The sequence below is a fragment of the Pseudonaja textilis genome, chromosome 3, assembly GCF_049901715.1.
Source record: "Pseudonaja textilis isolate UNSWEBS1 chromosome 3, rPseTex1.2, whole genome shotgun sequence".
Lineage (NCBI taxonomy): Eukaryota > Metazoa > Chordata > Lepidosauria > Squamata > Elapidae > Pseudonaja > Pseudonaja textilis.
The window spans coordinates 6,659,695-6,683,304 of NC_141992.1; the positions used below are offsets into that span (position 1 = coordinate 6,659,695).

Consider the following 23,610-nt stretch of genomic DNA (forward strand, 5'->3'; position numbering starts at 1 on the left):
GTTACACCTGGAGAACAAGACAGGATGTACATCTGATATATATATATATATCAGATGTACATCCTGTCTTGTTATATATATATATTTTTCAGTGTATTTTGTGAAGCCCAATGAAAGCTTCTCTCCCAAACCAGGAGATTTATTTATTTTTATATATATATATATATATATCAATCAATCAATCAATCAATCTCCTGGTTTGGGAGAGAAGCTTTCATTGGGCTTCACAAAATACACTGAGTGATAAACTAAACCAAAGGGGAGAGTTTGGGCCATCGATTGATTGATCGCGTTCCTATGACTTGCCCGTCTGACAAAGAGCCAGATCTAAACCAATACTGTACTCTTATCTAACAGCCAAGAAGAGAGAAGATGAGAAGGAAGGGGAACCCAAAGGTGCTTTTCCCAAAAGGCAACTGGAGTTTCTTGGGTGTTTTGTTTTTTCCTTTGAATAAAACTGAACTGAAAAAGTTGCTTGGATGAGAAGCAAAAATGTTTTCAAAAGGGGGAAAAACTGGGGAAAAAAAACCCAAGAAAGGCCAAATGCCTTTTGGGAAAAGCACCTTTGGGTCAACTCTGGCCTGCATGATTGAGAAACTCCATAGATGGCAAGGTGGGAAGGAAGGAAGGAAGGAAGGAAGGAAGGAAAATGGGAGGGAGATGAGGGAAAAAATGAAAGGAAGAAGAGGAAGGATAGGTGGAAGGGAGGGGAGAGGAGGGTGGGAGGAAGATGAGAAGGAAGGAAGAAGAGGGAGGGAGGAAAGGAGGAAGGAAGAAAGATGGCGGAAGATGAGAAGAAAGAAGGAGGGAGGGAGAAAGGAAGGAAGATGAACGAATGAAGAGGAGGAAGATGAGGAAGGAAGAAGAATAGGTGGAAGGGAGGGGAGAGGAGGGTGGGAGGAAGATGAGAAGGAAGGAAGAGGGGAGGAAGGAAGAAGAGGGAGGGAGGAAAGGAGGAAGGAAGGAAGATGGCGGAAGATGAGAAGAAAGAAGGAATGAGGGAGAAAGGAAGGAAGATGAACGAAGGAAGAGAGGAGGAAGATGAGGGAAAAATGAAGGGAAGATGAAGGAAGAAGAATAGGTGGAAGGGAGGGGAGAGGAGGATGGGAGGAAGATGAGAAGGAAGGAAGAGGAGGGGAGGGGAAGGAAGGAAGATGGCGGAAGATGAGAAGGGAGAAAGGAAGGAAGGAAGGTGAACGAAGGAAGAGAGGAAGAGGAAGGAAGATGACGAAGGAAAGAAAGGGGAGGAAGGAAGATGACAGAAGTTGAGAAGGAAGAAAGGAAAGGATGGCTGGAAGGAAGATTTTAAACATAAAGTTGAGTTCATTATTAAATAATTTTTGTTTCCCCATGAAATTAAAATTACATCTGGCATCTCAAGGATATTTCACGAGTAACAGAAATTGGGACAGAGAAGAATTTTATAAAATTTAGCTCGTTGGAATTCATGGCCAAGAGATTTCTTGGCTGGCTTAGAAGGCATGAAATGGGGTTTATACAGATTCATATAAGTCTTGTCTTTCCCTGTCAGATCAATTAGATGGACCCAGGATCTTCAAAGGTGCTATGGAGCAGATGGGAAATGTAATTATGCCCCGAATGCTAATCAAATGCTTGTGATCTTCTCAAACTTCTAATTTATTCTATTTTATTTTATTTTTTTTGCTGAAAATGGATTTCTGGGTCAGTCTGTTTTCAGAAAATTAATAATATTTGTCTGCAACTGGCCTGCCATCTTTAATAGCTTTTGATCCAACAAATATATAGGAAAAAAAAGTATATTTTGCCTACGGTGGAGAATGGAGAATTTTGACCTCTGTTTTTAAAACACTTCTGGTCACTCTTGCTCAGTGTCGGAATTCTAATACCATTAAATAATATCATTTCTTATTTTAAAGAACACCTTTGTTCCTTAAATCCAACTTCGTCTGTAGGAAATACATTCTGTTATCTACACTGCTGGAGTCAACTGCCGTGGTGGATTGGAATTGTAGTCCAACGTACAGATAGTCCTTGACTTAAAACCCTTCATGTGGTGACTTGAAAATTACAAGGGCACTGAAAAAAAGTGAGTTATGGCCATTTTTCAAACTCACGAGTAAGGCAGCCTCCCTGTGGTCACATGATCCAAATTTGGACGCTTGGCAAGTGACTCGTACTTAACGACTGTTGCAGGGTCCCGGGATCCCCTTTTGCAACCTGATGAACAAAGTCAGTGGAGAAACCAGATTCTCCACTTAACAATCACATTACGTCATACGGGAGTCCAAATCTGAGGAGGAAGACGAACGGCTGACAGGGTGGGGTGGTGATGGGGTGGGAGGAAACAAAGCAGAGGGAGTTCAGAGGAAGACCCCCGCCCACCCTCTCTTCATCCTAGGGCAGGCATGGAGGAATGGAGAAGAGAGCAACGTGGGTTGCATGGCTTACGGGGGAGGAAAGGGCCCTGATTCCCTTCATTAGCCACAGCTGGGAATGAAAGTTTAAAAGAACGGAATGCTGAGTGTAGCAGCTGCTGGGAGCAAACATGAGTTTATCTTGTGTTGACTTTGCTTATCTGGGTTCCTAGCGTCTTCCCAACCACGTTGCCTTGATTGGACTTACAGTTACAGTTTGTGTTGACCACGTTTCGGACTTGATTCTCTGCAGCCAAGGCTGTTCCTAGGGGAATTTTTCTCCAGCCTAGAAGGTAACCTGGACATTGGGGGCAAAGTTGGAGCTAATAAAGGGACTCTCATTGCTTATCTGACTGTTGCCTTTGAGTCACGCCCGGGGTCATCACATATTACTCATTTAGCAACTGCAGCAATTCATTTAATGATCGTGGCAAGGAAAATCGTAACACTCAGTTCACAAATTCCTCACTTCACAACATAAAAGTTGGGCTCTGTTCTGGTCATAAGTCGAGGACTACCTGTATTATATCGGTGGTGTTGTAACTTGGAATGTTCGTTAAATGAATGGTCGTAAGGAGAACAACCTATAGTGATTCATATCTGATGATCTTACACTTGAATGAACTTCTGTATTTAGGAGCAGGAAGAGAGTACCAGGTGTCTATCACTTATCATAGAGGAAGTCCTCGACTTACAACCACAATGGAGCCCAACATTTTAGTTGCTAAGCGAGACATTCGTTAAGTGAGTTTTGCCCCCATTTTACGACTTTACTTGTCACACAGTTAAGTTGTTAACAACTGTAGTTGTTTAAGTTAGTAACCCGGTCATTAAGTGAACCTGCTTCCCCACTGACTTCGCTTCTCGGAAGGTCACAAAAGGGGATCACTTGACCATGGGACACTGCAACCTTCATAAGTATAAGACACTTGCCAAGCGTCCAGATTTCTGTCATGTGACCCCAGGGATGGCTGTTAAGTGTGAAAAACAGGTCATAACTCACTTTTTTCAGTGACGTACCTTCGGTTACTTAATGGACAGTTGTAGTTCGAGGACTGCCTATAATCTGCTAGCACATTCAGAAAAGCCTTTTGGATCCCACTAAATTCATAATTTTAAATCCCGCGAACCACTAACATCCTGCCTAATTACCGGTCGGGTGTGGGTGTGGCTAGGAGGTCATGTGACTTGGTGGGCATGGCCAACTCGATGTCACTCACGTTGAGGGGCGCCTTGCCAGCCTCTACTCGCTCTTCCACTTCCCAGCCACTCCTTGCCTGCCCACCCAGGCTCCTCAGGGTCCCATCAGGAAGCAGGCGTTGGAGCTAAGCAGCCCTAGGGAGAAAGAGTTGGCCAAACAGCTGGCTCAGTTCAAATTGGACCTGACGGAGAAGGAGGCTCAGCAGAAGCACCTCACTGAGGACTAGGAGCAGAGGCTTTCCAAGCAGAGGGAAGACCTGCAGGAGTGCACAAGGCCAGGTCCCGGCGCCTGGAGGCTCAGCGGGCTGAGATGGTCAGCCGGTTCCAGGCCATGTTGCAGTCCCACTGGAACGAGGCCCTCCGGCTCTTCGCCACCAGCGGCCCTTCCCTCCAGCCCTCGCCCAAAGACCCACACCAGGAGGCTGAAGCAGACCCCAAGTGGGAATTTCTGCCTCCCTCCACCCCGCACAAAAAGACCCCGAAGGGGGAGACTTCTATGCAGCAACACAAACGTTCATTGCACGTATCCCAGGGGGCATAATTTGAGCATTTAGTGCAATATAAAAATGCAATTAATTTTCCTGCAGGCCACCAAAATTCTTTCGCGGACCACCAGTTGGTGACCGGTGTGTTAGAGCATGCTAGTTTCATCAGGTCTGCGGTCGGATTGAGCTAAACATTTTCCAAGTTCTAACGTGAAATTATTTTTGTCAGCATATCAGAAAGCACCTGCTCAATCGTTATTGTTATTTTTTTTTAACCAGTGACAGATAAACACGCTCAAATATGGAACGGAGAACTGGAAACAGGATCGTTTGCAGAATTTTTAAAACAGAACACATTTTTAAAATCATTTCCACACTCCAAAAAAGTAGGCTATTTTATTGTATGGCTTCTTTTGCTTTTTTAATTGTGAACTGCCCAAGGAGCTGGCAATCCAGTTCTACAGAGGAACGATTGAGTCTGTCATCTGCACCTCTATCACTGTCTGGTTTGGTTCTGCAACCCAACAGGACAGACACAGACTTCAGAGGATAATTAGGACTGCAGAAAAAAACAATTACTTCCAACCTGCCTTCCACTGAGGATCTGTATACTGAAGGAGTCAAAAAGAGGGCTGTGAAAATATTTACAGACCCCTCACAACCTGGACATAAACTGTTTCAACTCCTTCCCTCAAATCGATGCTATAGAGCACTGCACACCAGAACAGCTAGACATAAAGACAGTTTTCCCCTGAATGCCATCACTCTGCTAAACAAATAATTCCCTCAACACTGTCCCAACTATTTACAAAGTCTGCACTACTATTACTATTAATCTTCTCATCACTCCTTATCACCCATCCCCTCCCACTTGTGACTGTATGACTGTAACTTTGTCGCTGGTATCCTTACAATTTATATGGATTGTTTCCTAGTATGATTTGATTGCTTATTGTACCCTGTGACTATTATTAAGTGTTGTACCTTATGATTCTTGACTCTTGATGAACGTATCTTTTCTTTTATGTATACTGCACCAAGACAAATTCCTTGTGTGTCCAATCACATTTGGCCAATAAAGAATTCTATTTCTATTTCTATTTCTATTTCTATTTCTATTTCTATTCTGTTCTGTTCTGTTCTATTCTATTCTATTCTATTCTATTCTATTCTATTCTATTCTATTCTATGGACTCACTGAGTTCCTTGATACAGATCTAAGAAGAGAATAGAGAAAAACGTGAACTAATTTAAAATCTGCAAAAAAGGGGGGCCTTTAGAACAGGGGCAGTCAACTCATGACCCTTTACTGACCTGTGGACTTCAATTCCCAAAACTCCTGAGCCAGCATGGAATTCTGGGAGTTGAAGTCCCCAGGTAGTAAATATACCATAGTTGCCCACAGCTTTAGAAGAAGAATCCGCTGGTATCGGTAGTGTGCCTTCCCTCTCCCAACCCCCACTCCTCTGGTGTGTTCCCCTCAAAATTGTCACAAAACACACAACCAGTTTCCTATGTAGGAGTCACAGCTATTAACAAGCAAACAGATGAATGCAGTTTTAGGTTTCATTGAACAGAAGTAATGTTTTGCAAAAGTTGGAAGCTAACCAAAGAGAAGCAACCTGGAATGAGAACAGCGAGGACAATTAACCAGTGGAACAGCCTGCCACCAAGAGTTATGGGTGCTTCATCACTGGAGGTTTTTAAGAAGAGACTGGATAGCCACTTATCTGAAATGGTATAGTGTCTCCTGTTTGAGCAGGGGCTGGACTAGAAGACCTCCAAGGTCCCTTCCAGATTCTATTCCATTCCAAATTAGAGGAAGCAATTCTTTCACTTTATTCTGGTTTAGTTTGCATCCCGCTTGGATCCAGGTATGGGTACTACAGTTTTAGAAAGATGCAGAGAAGCTGGACCATAGTTAGAATAGGGTCACCAGGAAGGAGAGTCAAATCCATCAAATTCCTAAATGGATGCCACTGGGAAGCAGGTCATTTTTTTGCAGATTGTAGACCAGAAAATAATCTGTTGAAGTTATAATAAAAAGAGAAGTGTTGGAGAAAAACTAACCGTGTGAGAAGTTTGGTAGAATATTTTAGCTCAGGATTGAACGGCAGGATCCTTGGTACTCTTTGAACTGGAGCTTTTCTTGCAGATGTTTCATGACCGAACTAGGTAACATCACCAGTGCTTGAGGTAAGTGAGGAGAGGAGGAGGAGGAGGAGGACTGTGGGGTCCTTGTTCTCTGAGCTTGGTTTTCTTGCAGATGTTTCATGACCCAACTCGGTAACATCATCAGTGCAAGAAGGGAGGGAGGAAGAGGAGGAGGAGTATTGTGAGGGTCCTTGGTGCTGGGTTGTTTTCTTGCAGACTTTTCATGACCAAACTAGGCAACATCATCAGGGCGAGAAGGGAGTGGGATTTGCAGAGAGGAGAAGGAGGAGGAGGACTATGGGGTCGTTGTTGTTCTCTGAGCTTGGTTTTCTTGCAGATGTTTTATTACCCAACTAGGTAACATCATCAGAGCTGGATTGGACTGAAGTTTTCAGGGAGGAGGGAGAAAAGGAAAAGGAGGAGGAGAATTGTTGTAAAATGGGGCAAAACTAACAAGTATCTCACTTAACAACAAAAGTTTTGGACTCACTAAGCTATAACATGCAGAGCCATTTGTGCGGGCACGCAAGCCCCAGCCAAACTTACCTGCACTGCGCATGCACGTGCCTCCCAGCTGATTTTTGGCCTGTTTGAGGCCTTTTTCGGCCGCTCAGAGGCTCGAGGGAAGTCTCTGTAGCCTTTGGAGGCCAAAAAACGGGGCCTTCCGGTTTCGTCATGTCCCGTATTTGGAGGCCGAAAAACAGGCCCATTTTTCGGCCTCCAAAGGCTGCAGAGGCTTCCCTCAGGCCTCTGGGAAGCCGAAAAAGGCCTCAAAACCAGCTGGGAGATGCACGCATGCGCAGTGCAGGTAAAGGGCTTTTGCAAGGGGTGTTGCGCATGCATGCACGGGAGGGTGGGCAGGGCGCATTGCATTGTGGATGCCAGCATGCATACAAAAAGATTCGCCAACACTGCCCTACAGCATTTCAGACAAATGGTTATCCAATGAACGAATGAACTGAACTGTTGTAAGTCAAGGACTACTTGTATATGGAAATGGACTTACAATTCTGGATGATTTTTTTTGTCAGGGCACTAAAAAAGATTTTTTGGGGGGCGTTTAAATCAAACCCAGCAGGGATTTTCCTTCTATCTAACTATGGGAAGCTTTGTTGCTTTTCCTAGCTCAGCCCACATTTATTTTTCAGTTCCAAGAAAAAGCAGAACTGTTTTCTTGGACGCTGTGATCTCTTGTGATCCAGTAGGTGCCGCCCAACACAAGGAAAAACACACTCCACCCAACCCTCCTCTCCACCTCTTTCCCTGGCTTTCGGAACAAGGGCCTTTTGAAGACAGCAGCTGCAAACCCTTGAAAATGCCTCCTTTTTCTGGTATGCCTTGTGAATTTGCAAATGAAGTTTCCAGATGCTGGGCCTCTAGTCTTCCAGAGGAGCAGGAGAGGCAGGACGAGAAGCAATGGGTGGAAACTGATCAAGGAGAGAAGCAACCTAGAATTATGATAGATAGATAGATAGATAGATAGATAGATAGATAGATAGATAGATGTTATGCATAGATAGATATGCATACACAACCACAACCACACTAAGAGAGATAGATTAGATAGATAGATAGATAGATAGATAGATAGATAGATAGATAGATAGATAGATAGATAGATATGCATATCTCATATATGCAGAGGTGGTATTCAGCAGGTTCTGACCAGTTCTGGAGAACTGGTAGCGGAAATTTTGAGTAGTTTGGAGAACCGGCAAATGCCACCTCTGACTGGTCCTGCCCCACTCTGTTATGTCTCCTCTTGGAAATTCAAACGAACAAACACAAAGCAGCCGTTTCACAATCAAATCAAACTGAAGGAAAATAACAAGATAACGGCTGGCAGAAACTGTTAGGACTCCCCTTCAAAATTCAAACAGAGATCTCTTTGCAGTAACGTCCTCATTCAAAATAGTCATTTTGTTTCTGGCAAAAGGCACCAGCTCCGCTGTGTCCTTTTATACCCATTAAGGCAACGTGCTAATTAACTGGCTTGCCCTTCAGATTAACGTTTCCTGGTTCTGACGTCAATCCACGATCTAACAGTCATCAGATTCAAAACTCTTAACAGGACCGATCCTTCCAATCACAACACTATCCCCCACCGCAGGGCCCTTCCCCCGAGTCTGATGATTAACTTGACGATGTTTCGTTGACAACCCCACTCTGTCTCCCACAGCCAATGGAGGCGTCGCTTGTTCCAATTGTCTCAGGTGGTCTACACATTGGAGACTTGGAAAAGAAATACCATTCTGCGACCAAGCCACCAACGGATTGTGCAAACGCAACCAGGACATTCCGAGCACCAAAGGGAGATGAAGGTTCGAGGTGATATAAAAACTTATCGCCTCCTCATGATCCCCAATGATCATACGCACTGGCTGGGTGGCAAAACGAATGGGCCCAGACTTGAGCTCACGCCCATCCACGGTTTCCACCTTAATGGGTGGATGTACAGCAACCAATGGGATCATAGTGCTTAGCAAAAGCTCGGTCCATAAAGCTGGTTGTAGCCCCTGAGTCCACCACAGTATTCTTCCCCCTGCCACGCCCACCAAGCCATGCCTACCAAGCTACACCATGGCCACCAAGCCACGCCCACAGAACCAGTAGTAAAAATTTTTGAAGTCCACCACTGCATATATGACTCTGTTGTTACATCCTCAAACTCCGAACTACTTTAACCTTAAACTATCCACTATTGACCTCACCCCATTTCTAAGGGGCGTGCATAAGTGCACCATCGTGCCTACCATCCCTGTCCTACTGTCCCCATTTATTCGTACCTATTTCCTGTATTCATACTCATGTTTATTCTTATACCTATTATCTTGTAACTGATTGACAAATCAAATAAATAAAATAAATATTTTGTGATGACCCAGGGCGTGTGACGCAAAAATAACCAAGACACAAAAGTAGAATAAATTCTCTTTAATGTCTCCAACTTGACCCCCAATGTCCAATTATCCTCAGCTGGAGATCCAACTCTTCCAAAAACAGTCTACAAAGGAAACTAAGGCAGTCTGAACCCAAAGTAAAGATAATTAGAAATAAAAAACCCAACACAAACCCCACTGAAGTAATTAACACGGCAGGCCAGGGATGATAAATTGCAGACTTTCAAAGGATAATCCAGCACCCACAGTTGGGAGGATGCCAAAACCCAGATAAGCCTTGACCAAGATAATGCACACTTTGCTTCCAGCAAGGAGCCGTGTGCAAACACCCTTCTTATATCCTGTTCCCCCAACTATAAATAATGAAAGGGATCAGGGCCTTTTTCTCTCCCTTAAGTCATGTTGCTCCCTTCTCCGTTCCTCCCGGCATGCCCTAGGATGAAGAGGGTGTTGGCCCTGGGTCTTCCTCTAAATGCCCAGCCGGACTGTGCCCTTCCCGTTTCTTCCACAACCACTGGAGCCACACTCCTACTCCCTGTCAGCTGCTCAATCTCCCCCTCAGAATCAGACTCCAACAAGGGCATGACACTTTTCCTGACAATGGGAACAATTAACCGGTGGAATAATTTGCCACCAGAAGCTGTGGGTGCTGCATCATTGGATGTTTTTAAGAAGAGACTGGACAACCATCCCATTGTGTGGGATGGGATAGGGCCCTGATGGTGATCTTATGTCATGTGTGCCAAAGGTGGCATACAGAGCCCTCTCTCTGGGCACACGAGCCGTTGCCCCAGCTGAGCTCCGCTGCACATGCACGCATGCCTCCTGCCAGCCAGCTGGTCTTCAGGTCTCTACTACACATGCATGGGGGTGTGGGGTGCACACACAGGGAGTTGTGCATGCATGGTGGTCACGTATGCATGCGTGGAGGGACACAGGGTCATGCACGCGTGCATGGGGGGCATGGGGCTCATATGCGCATGCACAGGAGGGCGGGGTGCATGCGCAGGGAGTTTGTGTGTGCGTTGCATGGGGATGCGGGCGGGCGTGGGTGCGCTTTGGGCAACTTGCTGCCAAAAAGATTCACAATCACAATCTCCTACCTCAGCAGGGGGTTGGGCTAGAAGACCTCCAAGATCCCTTTCCAAGTCTTTGTTATTCTGTCATTCTGCCCTGCAGCTAGGAAGAAGAGAACATAGAATCCTAGGGCTGGAAGGGACCTCGGAGATCTTCTAGTCCAACCCCCTGTTCAAGGCATGAGACCAGTTAGCCAGTAAAACAAGACCTTGTGGGTCCTTCATCACTGGAGGTTTTTAAGAAAACCCTGAACCCTAAGCTTTCTGGGAGGGGGCTTCGTGGTACCCGATGCAGAACATCCAGATTCAGTCACAGTTTTGTTCCATTTTGGTCCATTATCAGCCTTGCGAACCCTCAAGTTTCCTCTTTTGGGTATGTATTCAAAATGGACAGTGATTAATATATATATGTACGTATATATATATGTATGGTGCAGGTATATATGTATGCATATAGCATGTGTATATTTGTGTTATGTATGTCTTGGGTAGATATATACTGTGTTTCCCCCAAAATAAGACCCTGTCTTATATATTTTTTGCCCCCAAGTCTTATTTTGGGGGGAATGCCATCCAGGTGACTAACCTCACTTGCGTGCATCACCCTAGGCCTCCTTTTCACTGTCAGAGGCCTTCAGGAAGTTCTTCTTCTGTGGCTGGCAAGGCTTTCCTGAAGGCCTTTGGAGCCGACAACAGAGCTCAGGATCGATCCAGAGCTTTGTTATCGGATATAGAGCCCCCCAGGAAAGCCTTGCTGGCTGCAGAAGAAATGGGCTGGCAAGGCAGGTGTTGGAGGATGCAAGACCTGGCTAGAAAACTGTCCAAAGGTAAGTAGTGGGGAAGCTCCACCCACCGCCCCCCATCTCCACTCTAGCTTAATATTTACCCGCCCATTCTGGAATGGGCAGGATCTTAATTAGGGCTTATTTTGGGGGGTAGGGCTTATATTGGCTGCACGTGTAAAAATCAAGCTAGGATTTTCAGGGTAAATCGTAATTTCAGGGAAAAAGGGTATATGTATGGTGCAGGTATATATGTATATGTATATAGCATGTGTATATTTGTGTTATGTATGTCTTGGGTAGATATATATACTTCATCTTGAGAGCAGGCAACAGAATTCCATTTTTAATGTGGCCCTGGGTGCTCGCAGTAAAAAAATAAAAAGACAATAAAATTATCTTACCTTAAAAAACTGGACAGCCACTTGTCTGAAATTGTATAGGGGTTCCTGCTTGGGCGGGTAGGTGGGTGTATGTTGGACTAGATCAGTGGTCGCCAACCAGTGGGCTGAGGACCACTCGTGGTCCATGAGAAAATTTTGGTGGCCCACAGAGAAATGTCACCCTCAAAGCAATTAATCCAGGCTGCGTGGGAACACAAGGCTTGCGTCGCTTGCATTGTGTCAAAATGTGCACCCTTTTTAAAAACATTTTGAGGAGCGGAATTGGGTCATACCAAGAAATGTTTGCATCGGATGTGCAAACTGCACAGGGTTTTGAACGGCCATCCTGTTCTGACCCAGCAGAACCAAGAAACAGATGTCCTGAAAACCCCCTCTTTGTTTAGTCACTGTGAATTCATGGCATTCACACACAGAAAAGTCCCGGCAATAATTCTCCCAAGGGTTAATTGCAAGAACAGGCCTTAGCAGATAATTGCCAGGCCAAGAGCTTCCAGTCGCAAAGCTGTAAATTAAATATTTGGCAAGGAGTCTCTGAGAGGAACAACTCTGATAAGCAAATCTTCCAAAAAGAAATGAACTAACAGTCTCTTGCAATCACCTTTTTGCTTCTATTTATTCCCCAGGGAGGGGCCATTCAGCATCCACGTGTGCCTTTCCTTCCCAAGTTGCCCCTGTTTCTTAATTGTTTTCGTCTCCTGACAGCTCTGCACATATGCGCATCTGGAATAGGCTCCAGCTGTTCTTCTTCCCCACTTATCTCTGACTCTGTAGGCAGCTGCGAAATGTCAGAGGGCCCTAGTCCTATCTCTGTTTCCGACACAGAGCATCCATCAAAGCCTTCCCCAGACTTCAGGATTGGCCCAAGTTCCTCCCCAACCTACTCGCTGTCTGAGTCTGCCACCAGCTCTGCTGGCAGCTGGTTGGCCACAACATACTTAATGAAAAGTTTTGTCCTCTACTGGCAGCTGGTGGCCCCCTCCTTCTGTTTAAGAAGAAAAAATAAAGACAGCAGAATCCAGTGGCACAGCTAAGATATTTTTATTTACATGCTTCCTTAGTGCTTACAATGTTCAAAGCAACCCACAGTAGAACAACATTAAATACAGAACAAGTCAAAATCTAGAATTCTCTATCTGGCTATTAATGCAATTGTTAAACTAGTTGGTATCTGGGTAATAGTTATATGGATCTGTGGTATCTGGATAAAACACCTGCCTATGGAACATTGAATGAAAACAGAACTCAGCAAAAGCTGGCAAACAACACATTACAAATCGACTTGCACTGCTGTTTTATACAGTTCTTGCAACTTCTCACAATCCCAATTTGTACAGACTAACAATGATTTCCAAGCATAACTGGCAACCTTTAAAAAAAAAACGGGAGCCTAGATGTTAGCAAGAAAGCTCATTTACTTGAAATAATGAATTATTTGTGCACATATTTTTTACAGTAAAATGTACATTGAATTACATTCATGGGCTGCAGTTTTGTTTCTCCACATTTTCATTTCTTACTTGAGTGTAAGAATAAATTTATAAGAAGCCCACAATTGCTCCCCTGTTATTGGACTAAAAAATGCAACCACTATGAAGAAACTACTTCAAATATATTCCTTTTGCTGGGTTTTTTCTTTAACTTTCTCCTGAAATCTAGCAACGATGTGAAAAAAGAAATTCTAACCACCCAACGTTTTTTTCCTTTTTTGGAGAAGCCATACCAGGGTCAAAGTAGGGGAAATCTCACAGAACTGAGATGTTGCTCAGATTTGGGGAAAATCTTTCAACATTAGGCAATAATATTCTCAAATGTCAGGGTTATGTTTGCTTTGAACATCCAAATCCTAGAATAAAAACACAAGACACAATTGAATTGAATGAACGATCAGGTTCCCGTCAATCAAATGTCAACAGATTGGGAGAAAAGTGAATTGACCTCCTTCCTTGCTCGCTCATGTGAATTATAGATAGTCCTCAAGTTATGACAGTACAGTTAGTCCTCGGCTTATAACAGTTCATTTAGGGATGCTGCAACTGTCATAAATGTGAAGCGGTTGCCAACAGTCTGAATGTTGATCCAGTGACAGTGGGAATGCTGCAACGGTCGTAGGTATGAAAAATAGTCATAAGTCACTTTTTTTCGGTGATGTTGTAACTTTGAACTGTCATTAAATGAACTGTTGTAAGTTGAGGACTACTAGTACCTTCTGGGGGGAGGGTGTCCATTGTAACCTCAAATGGCTGCTAAGCAACCAGTTGTTAAATGAGGACTTGCACAGTATTTAATTAATTTATTTTATTCTGTGAAGACACAACTCAGGGCAATTTCTATGCCTATGTGTATTTACTCATTGTAGTCTGGCTATAGTATTATCATTTATCCTTCTTATAATCTTCTTTACTTCCCTCTTATTCTTATTATTGTTATTACGATTATCGTTATTCTGTTGCTTTGCATGTTTCTGCCCCAGAGACAAATTCCTTGTGTGCTTCATCACATTTGGCCAAATAAAGTACAGGTAGTCCTTGACTTATGACCACAATTGAGCCCAACATTGTTGTTACTAAGTGAGACAGTTAAGTGAATTTTGCCCCGTTGTACGACCTTTTTTGCCACAACAGTTGTTAAGTGTGAAAAATGGTCATAAGTTACTTGTTTCAGTGCCACTGTACTTTGAACAGTCACTAAATGAACTGTTGTAAATCAAGGACTACCTGTTTTCAACTTTAAGTGAGCATTTACAGAGCATTCTTGAAAGCTTAAAGCAATGGAAGGGAGGTTTGTCGGAGAAGCAACCTCAAGCATTTGACTTCTGGTAAAATGGTGTACTTGTGAACTTCCCTTGGAACACAATGAGGTTCATGCATATATATATATATATATTCTCAAGTTTTTGCGGGTACTTACAGGTATGGCATTCAGCTTTGTTCGGGTATTTTCCCACGTCATTGTAGTTGTGCTTTTAAAGTTGTACCAACGTTTCGGTAGATGAACACTATACAGAAGCCTGATGATGGCAGATGAGATTCTGCCAAAACGTTGCTACAACTTTAAAAGCACAACTACAATGACGTGGGAAAATATCCGAACAAAGCCGAATGCCATACATGTAAGTACCCGCGAAAACTTAAGAAAATATCTATCTATCTATCTATCTATCTATCTATCTATCTATCTATCTATCTATCTATCTATCTATCTATCTATCTATCTATCTATCTATCTATCTGCTTCTCACACTTAACAATTGCAGGAAATGCAACACAATTACATAAAACACAATTTTGGGTCCAAAAAGGGAGAGGCCTCTTTTAAGCAAGTGGATTGGCTGCTAATTTAACAGATTTCAAACAAACAGGATTTGTGTGAGTCCCCAAATTCAAGATGGTGGCTGGGGAAGCAAAGGCCCCGCCCCCTTTTACAGGGGTTGCATAGAAGGGGAGGGGCTTTTATGGCACAGCTACATCCGCCATCTTGATTCTCCAGACACCCTCTCTCCCCTCCCTTCCGGTCTGCCCCCCCCCGCCCCCCAGCATATGTTAACATCCTGATGAATTTTGAGAATTATTTTTCCTAGGCTTATTTACTTAGATCTACACAGGTTGAAGTCTTCAACAGAAAATAAGATTTCCAAGACTAGATGACCTCCAAGGTATCTTCCAATTCTGTTCTCCAAAGGCAGGACAAGAAACAATGGATGGAAACTAATTAAGGAGAGAAGCAACCCAGAACTAAGCAGATATTTTCTGATAGTGAGAACAATTCATCAGTGGAACAACTTGCCTCCAGCACTTGTGAATGCTCCAACACTGGAAGTTTTTAAGATGATATTGGATAACCATTTGTCTGAAGTGGTATATAGGGTTTCCTGCCTAAGCAGGGGGTTCGACTAGAAGACCTCCAAGGTCCCTTCCAACTGTTAGGAGATGCACTAAAAATAGACCCATCTGCAGATTCCCTAACTTGCTTTTGGAGCCTCTGATAATCCACACAGTTTATTAAAAAGCCGTGGTTTGCTACGTCAAAACGCTTCAGAGTAAATTTCCCCTTTCTGGGTTTAATCCACATCCTATTTCCCTCATCCTTTCTAGGAGGACTCAAGGCCTCCGGATATAGATCTCACCACTTTCGTCTTCCAGAATCTCCTCAATCCGGCTTCGCTGAAAAACAAAGAGAAATGTGGGAGAGAGAAGTTCAGAAAAGGAAAGGAATATTTAAGAAAGCAGCTGCCCCAAATATACACAGTTAGTCCCTGATTTAGGACCACAATTGAGCTTAAAATATCCCTGGCTGAGCTAGGAAGGCACCAAAGTTCCCCGTAATTAGATAGGAGAAAATCCCTGCTAGGTTTGATTTGTTTTATTTTGTTTTGTTTTGTATTATTTTATTTTATTATTTTATTTTATTTAAAAATAGCTTTTTAGTACTCTGGCCAAGTCCTCCAGCATTTTAAAGCTCATTTCCATATACAGGTAGTCCTTGACATACAACCACCATTGAGCCCCAAAATCTCTGTTGCTAAGCGAAGCCGTTGTGAAGTGAGTTTTGTACCATTTTATGACTTTTCTTGCCACCGTTAAGGGAATCACTGCTGCTGTTAAAGTCAGTAACACGGTTGTCCATGACTTTGTGTACTTAAGCTCAACTATCTCCGACACTCTCTCTTTAGACACTGAGCTGAATAGATGAATTGGTAAACTGCCCACCACATTTTCCCGACTTAACAGATAACAGATAATCAGAGTTGGAAGGGACCTTATAGGTCATCTAGTCCAACCCGCCACCCAAGCGGGAGATCCTACACCATTTCTGACAGATGGCAATCCAATCTCTTCTTGAAAGTCTCAAGTGATGAAGCTCCCACCACTTCCGAGGGCAACTTCTGTTCCATGGGTTGATTGTTCTCACTGTCAGAAAGTTTCTCCTTATTTCCAGGTTGAATCTCTCCTTGATCAGTTTCCATCCATTATTCCTTGTCTGGCTTCCAGGTGCTTTGGAAAATAGCTTGACCCTTTCCTCTTCTCTGTGGCAGCCCCTCAAATATTGGAAGACTGCTATCATGTCATACAAAGAGAGCAATAGCTTAATAAGCTGACAGAACATAAAAGATTCAGGTCTATAGAGCCTGTGTCTTGAGCTTGTACTGCAGTGAGTCTTGGACCTTTACACATGGCAGGAGAAAAAGTTGAACACTTTTCATATGTGCTGTCTCCGACATATTCTTGGCATCATCTGGCATGGCTGGGCATGGCTAGTCTAGTGAAGAGAAGGACCAGGGAAGACATGATAGCAGTCTTCCAATATTTAAGACATCACTGGAGGAGGAATTCTGGGAGACTAAGACTTCATTGAAGTCTTAAAGCTGTCAAGTTTGAAGAGCCCTGGTCTAGAGAAAAGAAGGAATTAGGGGTGACATGATAGCAGGATTCCAGTATTGGCGGGGCTGCCAGAAAGAAGAGGCGGGGGTTAATTCCAAAGCACCAGAAAGCTGGACAAGAAACAATGGATGGAAACTAATCAAGGAGAGAAGCAACCTGAACTAAAAGTGCTTTTTTTCAAAAGGCAACTGGACTTTCTGATTTTTTCTTTTGAAGACATTTCGCTTCTCATCCAAGAAGCTTCTTCAGCTCTGACTGGATGGTGGGGAATGGAAGGATTTATATTCCTTGCGGACAGCTGGTCATTTGCATCCTTTTAGTCAGAGAGTCATTGAGGCCACTTGGAGGTTCTTCTGTGTTCAAATAGGAGCAAATAGGTGTGGTGAAAAAAACCACTTTTGGGACAACCATGACCTGGATGACGGAGAAGCTCCATAGACAACCTAGAACTAAGGAGAAATTTCCTGACAGAACAATTAACCAGTGGAACAGCTTGACTTCAGAAGTTATTGGTGCTTCATCCCTGGAGGTCTAAGAAGAGATTGGACTGCTGTTCGTCTCAAATTGTTTAGGGTCTCCTGTCTGAGCAGGGAGTTGGACTAGAAGATCTCCAAGGTCCCTTCCAGCTCTATTCTGATTAAGGGAGCTTTATTGCTTTTATTGAGAGAGTCAGTCTAATAGCTATCTGTATTGGGGAAGATGCCTCCAGATTCGAAATTTTGGGCCTGGACAATTTAGAAGTGCGCCGCCTGCGGTCCGATCTAAACATAGTTCACAAAATTGTCTGCTACAACATGTTGTCCATCAACAACTTCTTCAGCCTCAATGCCAATAATACATGGGCAAACAACTGATACATACTCAAGGTAAACCGCTCCAAACTCGATTGCAGAAAATATGACTTCAGCAACAGAGGGGTCAACGCCTGGAATGCTCTACCCAACTCGGTTGTTACAGCCTCAGCCCCTCGCAGCTTCAACCTCAAATGGTCTAACGTGGAGCTTACCCCATTCCTTTCTTTTCCCAATAATTTTTTTATTGTTCTTTTTTCACCTTTTACATATCTTAATCTTAATATTAACAGTACTGTGCCATCATTATTATATAAGCCAATCTCATATAAATATCTACATTGACATACATTCATATATGTTTATAATTTTCTTATCTTTGTTATCCCTATTTCTACTGTTCAACCATTTATACCAATTGTCCCAAATTTTGTAATACTCTGCCTCTTCTTTAGCTTTTAATTTTAACGTCAATTTATCCATTTCAGCACAATCTAAAAATATTTGAATTGCTAATTTCTCTGGGGGCATATTATTTTGTTTCTAACGTTGTGCAAATGCTATCTTTACTGCTGTCAGTATATGTAATAAAATATATTTAATCTTTTTCCTATATTTCCCTTTAATTATTCTCAACAAGAACAATTCCGATTTAAACTCTATCTGATCTTCCACTATTTCTTAGTTTAGTTCAGTTTATCATCATTGCACCTCGTACAATGAAATCAAACACCATCTTCAGTGCACATCATGACCATGAAAAATAAACACAAACACACATCCTTCACACTCCACACATCGAACCAAACCACCACCCCCCACGTACACACACTGCATCAACACTGCACTATACAGTAGAATTCAACAGAGCTACTGCCCTGGGATAGAAGCTGTTTTTTCAGCCTGTTTGTCCTTGTTTTTATTATTCTGTACCATCTGCCAGATAGTAGTAGTTCAAAAAAAGGGGTGCCCAGGATGAGATGGATCTTTAAGAATGTTTTGAACTTTCTTAAGGCAGCGGGAGCTATAAAGCTCTTCCAAAGAGGGGAGAGGGCAACCCATGATCTTCTGGGCAATGACATTAACCCTCTGGAGTGCTGTCCTATCTGCCCCTGTGCAATTGGCAAACCATACAGAGTACAGTAAGTTAAGATACTCTCTATGGTGGTAGAAGGTCACCAGCAGTTTTTCATTCAATTGTTGTTTTCTGAGAAATCTCAGGTAGTAAAATCTCTGCTGGGCTCTTTTGACCAGGGCTGCAATGGGAGCACCCCAGTTCAGATCTTCTTTTATGGTAACACCCAGAAACTTAAAACTGGCCACTTGCTCCACTCGGTCTCCATTGAGAAGCAAGGGCTGGATGTCTGATCTGTTCCTTCTACAGCCCACTATAAGCTCCTTGGTCTTATTGGTGTATCCAATTATTCTTGTATCCAATTCCATATTTTGGTCGATTATTTTTGGGCGTCCGGGCATGGCCACCACATATGATAGAAGGTACCATAGTTCTGTTTGTATTTCCAGCATTTGGGATTCAAGTTACGGTATGTACCCCATTCCTAAGAGGTCCTTAAAGGGGGCATGCATAAGCACACCAGCATGCCTACCCTCCCTGTCTTACTATTCCCATTTATCTGTACTTCCTTCCGTTGTTCTTGTTTAGGTTCATACCTATAATTGTTACCTTGTGGATGTTTGACAAACCAACCAACAAACGAATAAGTTTCTGTAGATAAACGTTTACCTGAATGGTGTCCATGCAGTCAGACAATTTGGCAATGTTTTTCCTGGGTGGGAGAAAGATCTCCAACCTCACCGCACCTTTTGCATTCCTCTGAAAGGAGATCAGGAAGTTGATCTCTTGCGCCTGGAGCCAAAAGAAACAAAGGTGAACTGCGGGCGAGAGATGTTGGTGCATTACAGGTAAGCGCATTACAGGTTAAGTCCTTGACTTTACGACCACAGTCAAGCGAGAACCCATTTTTTGTGAGGTTGGTAAGCGAAAGAGTTGTTAAGTTGAGCTTTGCTCCCATCTTTACGACCTGGCTTGCCGTGGTTGTTATGCGAAGCATTGCGGTTGTTTAGCTTGTAACCCGGCTGTGAAGCGAAATCTGGCTTCCCCGGGAGCTTTGCTGGTCAGGCGGTCGCAAAAGGGGATCGCGTGACTCTGGGACGCATCAACCGTCATAAATATGAGCCAGTTTGGAGCCAAGCATCTGAATTTTGATCATGTGACAAAAGGGGATACTACGATGGTCGGTGAGGAAATGGTCATAAGTTGCCTTTTTCAGTGGTGTTGTAACTTTAAATGGTCACTAAACGAACTGTTGTAAGCCGAGGAGTCCCCGTACAGGTGACATTGGCCATTACAGCAGCACTTGTCTTACTCTCAATTCATTTAGTGACCGTTCGAACTTACAAACTGCCCTGAAAAGCGATTTACAATTAATCCTCATATCATTGGAAGCTTTCAAGAAGAGATTGGGTTGCCATTTGTCAGGAATGGTGTAGGGTCTCCTGCTTGGCCGGGGGGTTGGACTAGATGACCTACAAGGTCCCTTCCAACTCTGTTACTCTGTAATCTGCTCACAACTGTTGCAGCATCCCCAAGATCACAGGATGATTTTACGACCGCTTGGACAAGAAGCAACGGATGGAAACTAATCAAGGAGAGAAGCAACCTACAACGAAGGAGGAATTTCCTGACAGTTGAGAACAATTCATCAGAGGAATGTCTTCCTTCCAGAAGCTGTGGATGCTTCGTCACTGGAGGCTTTTAAGGAGAGATTGGACAACCATTTCTCTGAAATATAAAGGTCTCCTGCCTGAGCAGGAGGCTGGACTAGAAGACCTCCCTACAAGTGGCCAGTCCCTTCCAACTCTGTTATCCTGTTATTGTGTTCTCCAAAGCCCCTGAAGGTAGGACAAGAAGCAATGAGTGGAAACTAATCAAGGAGAAAAGCAACTTAGAACTAAGGAGGAATTTCCTGACAGTGAGGACAATTAATTGATGGAAGGACTTGCCTTCAGGCCTTGTAGGTGCTCCATCACTGGAAGTCTTCATTCATTCATTCATTCATTCATTCATTCATTCACTCACTCACTCACTCACTCACTCATTCATGGAGGGAGGGAGGAAGGGAGGGAGAGAGAGAGGCAGAGCCTGGGCCATCCATCAGCCCTCAGGTGGAGAGTCAACAGCCCCAGGTCTGGAGGTGGCTGATGAGGAAAAGAAGGAACAGCCCTGGGCCCAGTGCCTGAGGTTTGGATGCACAGAAGGCAGAGGAGAGGAGAGCTGTGGAAATCTATGAGCCGATCCTCGGGACAGAAGAGCCACCTCTGCTAGCAAAGCCCCACCCGAGCTCTGGGGATAAAAGGCAGGGGGTGGAGATGAATAGATGTGGCACACAACTATTCATCTCCCTGCTGGACAGTCTTGTTAACCTATGAGAGAAACTTTTTGCCAGGGCTGCTGCAGGGCTGGGATTCAACTGGTGTAACAACTGGTTTGGTGAGTTGCGTATTTTGCGCATGTGTACAGTGTTTGCTACTGACCTCCTCCACCAATCTCTCTGTGATAAACAGCTGAAACGCAACAGTCCGCTGTGTAGTGCGAATCAGCTGAGCTTGAAAACCAGGATATAAAGCACAGAATAGAGTCAGGGCGGGCAGGCCCAACAGTTGATCGTTGGACCTACCGGTTCACGCGAACCGGACTGAACCGGTAGAATCCCGTCCCTGGGCTGCCGGCGTTCCTATTAAAGGAATCTTGTGAGGGTTGGTCGTGTTTGGGGAGCTCGGTCAGAACGTAAAGTTCCCCAATCTTTTGGGTTTTGCAGACTGGCAGAGATGGGGGGTGGGGAGAGGGGATAATTGCACACAAGCGGCCAGAAACGGGGCTGCGTGAGCAAAAACTTCATTCGTGCAAGGGGGTGTGCGTTCACCAATGCTCACCCGCCACTTCTTCAGCCCTGTTCAGAACAGCTCATGGCCCAGTTCATGGGCCCCTGTCCCCAGGGTTGGACTACAAGACCTCCGAGGTCCCTTCCGACTCTCTTACTTGGTTATTCTAAGGCTAAGCAGAAACCCCAAGGCCACTCACTCTCAAATGCTGGTACTGGAGCCTTGAGTTCCGAAGGCGGTTCCGCGCTTCGGAAGCCTTGAGGACCCCGATCAGGTTTTTATTTTCCACTTCCCTTTGCGGATTGTCCAGGGCTTTCCTCTCTTTCATAAGAGACGCGGACAGCATCGTTTTCACGTCCGGCTTGGTGGGGTCGGCAAAGGCCAAATAGCGCGCTTTCTGCTCGGCGGTCATCTTGCTTGCATCGCCGGAAGGCAACGATTTCCGGAACCGTTGGGTCGGCTTGTTCCTCAGGAGAGCTTTCGCGTCAGACATGATGCTCACAGCGGGGTGCTGAGGGGAAAAAAAAATTCAAGGAGGTTTTAAGCCACGGAGTCAGTGGTGGGATTTAAATTTTTTTACTACCGGTTCTGTGGGCATGACTTGATGGGCGTGGCTTGGTGGGCATGACAGGGGAAGGTTACTGCAAAATCCCCATTCCCTCCCCACCCACTAACCTACTTTCCAGCTCCGTTCTCCTGTGTGTCAATTCTGAAAACATTCCTATGCCTCTTTTAGTAGTTGCCATAAAAAAAGAGGGAGAAGGGAGGAAGGAAATCTGGAAGAGCAGTTGAAAGCGAAAGTACATTCCAACTCTTAACTTTAAAAGATTGTAACTAAAATACCGGAGCTTTTGTCTGCAAAAATATTTAATTGGAGAACGTGAATGATGACATCCAGCCTGTGAATGGACTAGATGGGTGAATCTGGTTTATGAGTCACCCAGCGGGGAAGAGGGAAACAGGGTCTCAGGTAAATGACGTAGGGCAGAGTTGACTTCCTACAGGGCAGGGCCAGGATGTTGCCTCTAATGAAACATTTGAAGTTTTTTGAAGCTGGGCTCGAGAATCATGATTTAAATAGGGCGATTGCTGGAATCCTGACACTGTGCAGGACAACAAAAGAAGTCACAGCTGATCAGCTGGGACTTGGGAGGCTGAGGGAAAAAAATGGGGCAGGCCCAGTCAAAGGCGATATTTGCTGGTTCTCTGAACTACTCAAAGTTTCCCGCTACCAGTTGTCCAGAACTGGTCAGAACCTGCTTGAATACCCACCTCTGTATGGAGTGAAACACATTGTCCCAGACAAGTGGGGTGGCCCGTCGGCTGCTTAGCAGAGCTAGCAGCAGAGTCAGATGAGGAGAAGGAGAGGGGGGGGCCTGGGCCGGCTTCGGGGGGGGCCTTTGGAAGGCTCTGATGAGGAAGCAGAATCAGAGGTGCAGGCAGAACCGAGGCCTTCCGTCCTCTCCCCCAGGTGGAGAGGCAGCTGTCTTCGGGGCCTGAGCTGAATAAGGGGGAGGAACAGGATGGGCCCCGCCCCAGATGCATGTATACGGTAGAGAGGAGAGGAGAGCAATGGAAGGCAATAAGCTGGATCTCAGGGAAAAGAGGTCATAGACCAGGGGTGTCAAACTCAATTTCATTCAAGGCTGCATCAGGGTTGTGTTTGACCTGGGGGGTCATGGCCAGAGGGCTTGGCCAGCTCAACATCACTGCTTTTGGGGGCACCTTTGGTGGCCTGAGTGCTCTGCCAGCAAAAACTGCCTGCCTGCCTCCCATATCTGTCTGTCTTTCTATCTATCTATCTATCTATCTATCTATCTATCTATCTATCTATCTATCTATCTATCTATATCTATCTATCTATCTATCTATCTATCTATCTATCTATCTATCTATCTAATCTATCTATCTATCTATCCATCTATCTATCTATCTATCTATCTATCTATCTATCTATCTATCTATCTATCTATCTATCTATCTATCTATCTATCTGCCTTTCTGTCTCTTTCTTTCTTTCTTTCTTTCTTTCTTTCTTTCTTTCTTTCTTTCTTTCTTTCTTTCTTTCTTTCTTTCTTTCTTTCTTTCTTTCTTTCTCTCTCTCTCTCTCTCTTTTTTTCTTTCTCTTTTTATCTGTCTGT

The 23,610-nt window shown here is 44.2% G+C and overlaps 1 protein-coding gene across 2 annotated transcripts; it reads right to left on the reverse strand.

Annotated features, from left to right (window-relative positions):
* Positions 1–12,416: 12,416 nt before the first annotated feature.
* On the reverse strand, positions 12,417–21,965 carry LKAAEAR1 (LKAAEAR motif containing 1). Of its 2 annotated transcripts, XM_087928666.1 has the most exons (4): positions 21,669–21,965; positions 19,311–19,433; positions 15,521–15,557; positions 12,417–13,240 (listed from the first exon to the last, which is right to left on the reverse strand). In XM_087928666.1, exons 1-4 carry the CDS (start codon positions 21,960–21,962, stop codon positions 13,215–13,217), a joined length of 480 nt encoding a protein of 159 aa, XP_087784792.1. In that variant the 5' UTR covers positions 21,963–21,965; the 3' UTR covers positions 12,417–13,214. The 2 variants fall into 2 exon arrangements, with proteins under 2 accessions (XP_087784792.1, XP_026553118.1); XM_026697333.2 differs by lacking the exon at positions 12,417–13,240 and having other exon boundaries at positions 15,086–15,557.
* Between the last annotated feature and the right edge of the window lie 1,645 nt (positions 21,966–23,610).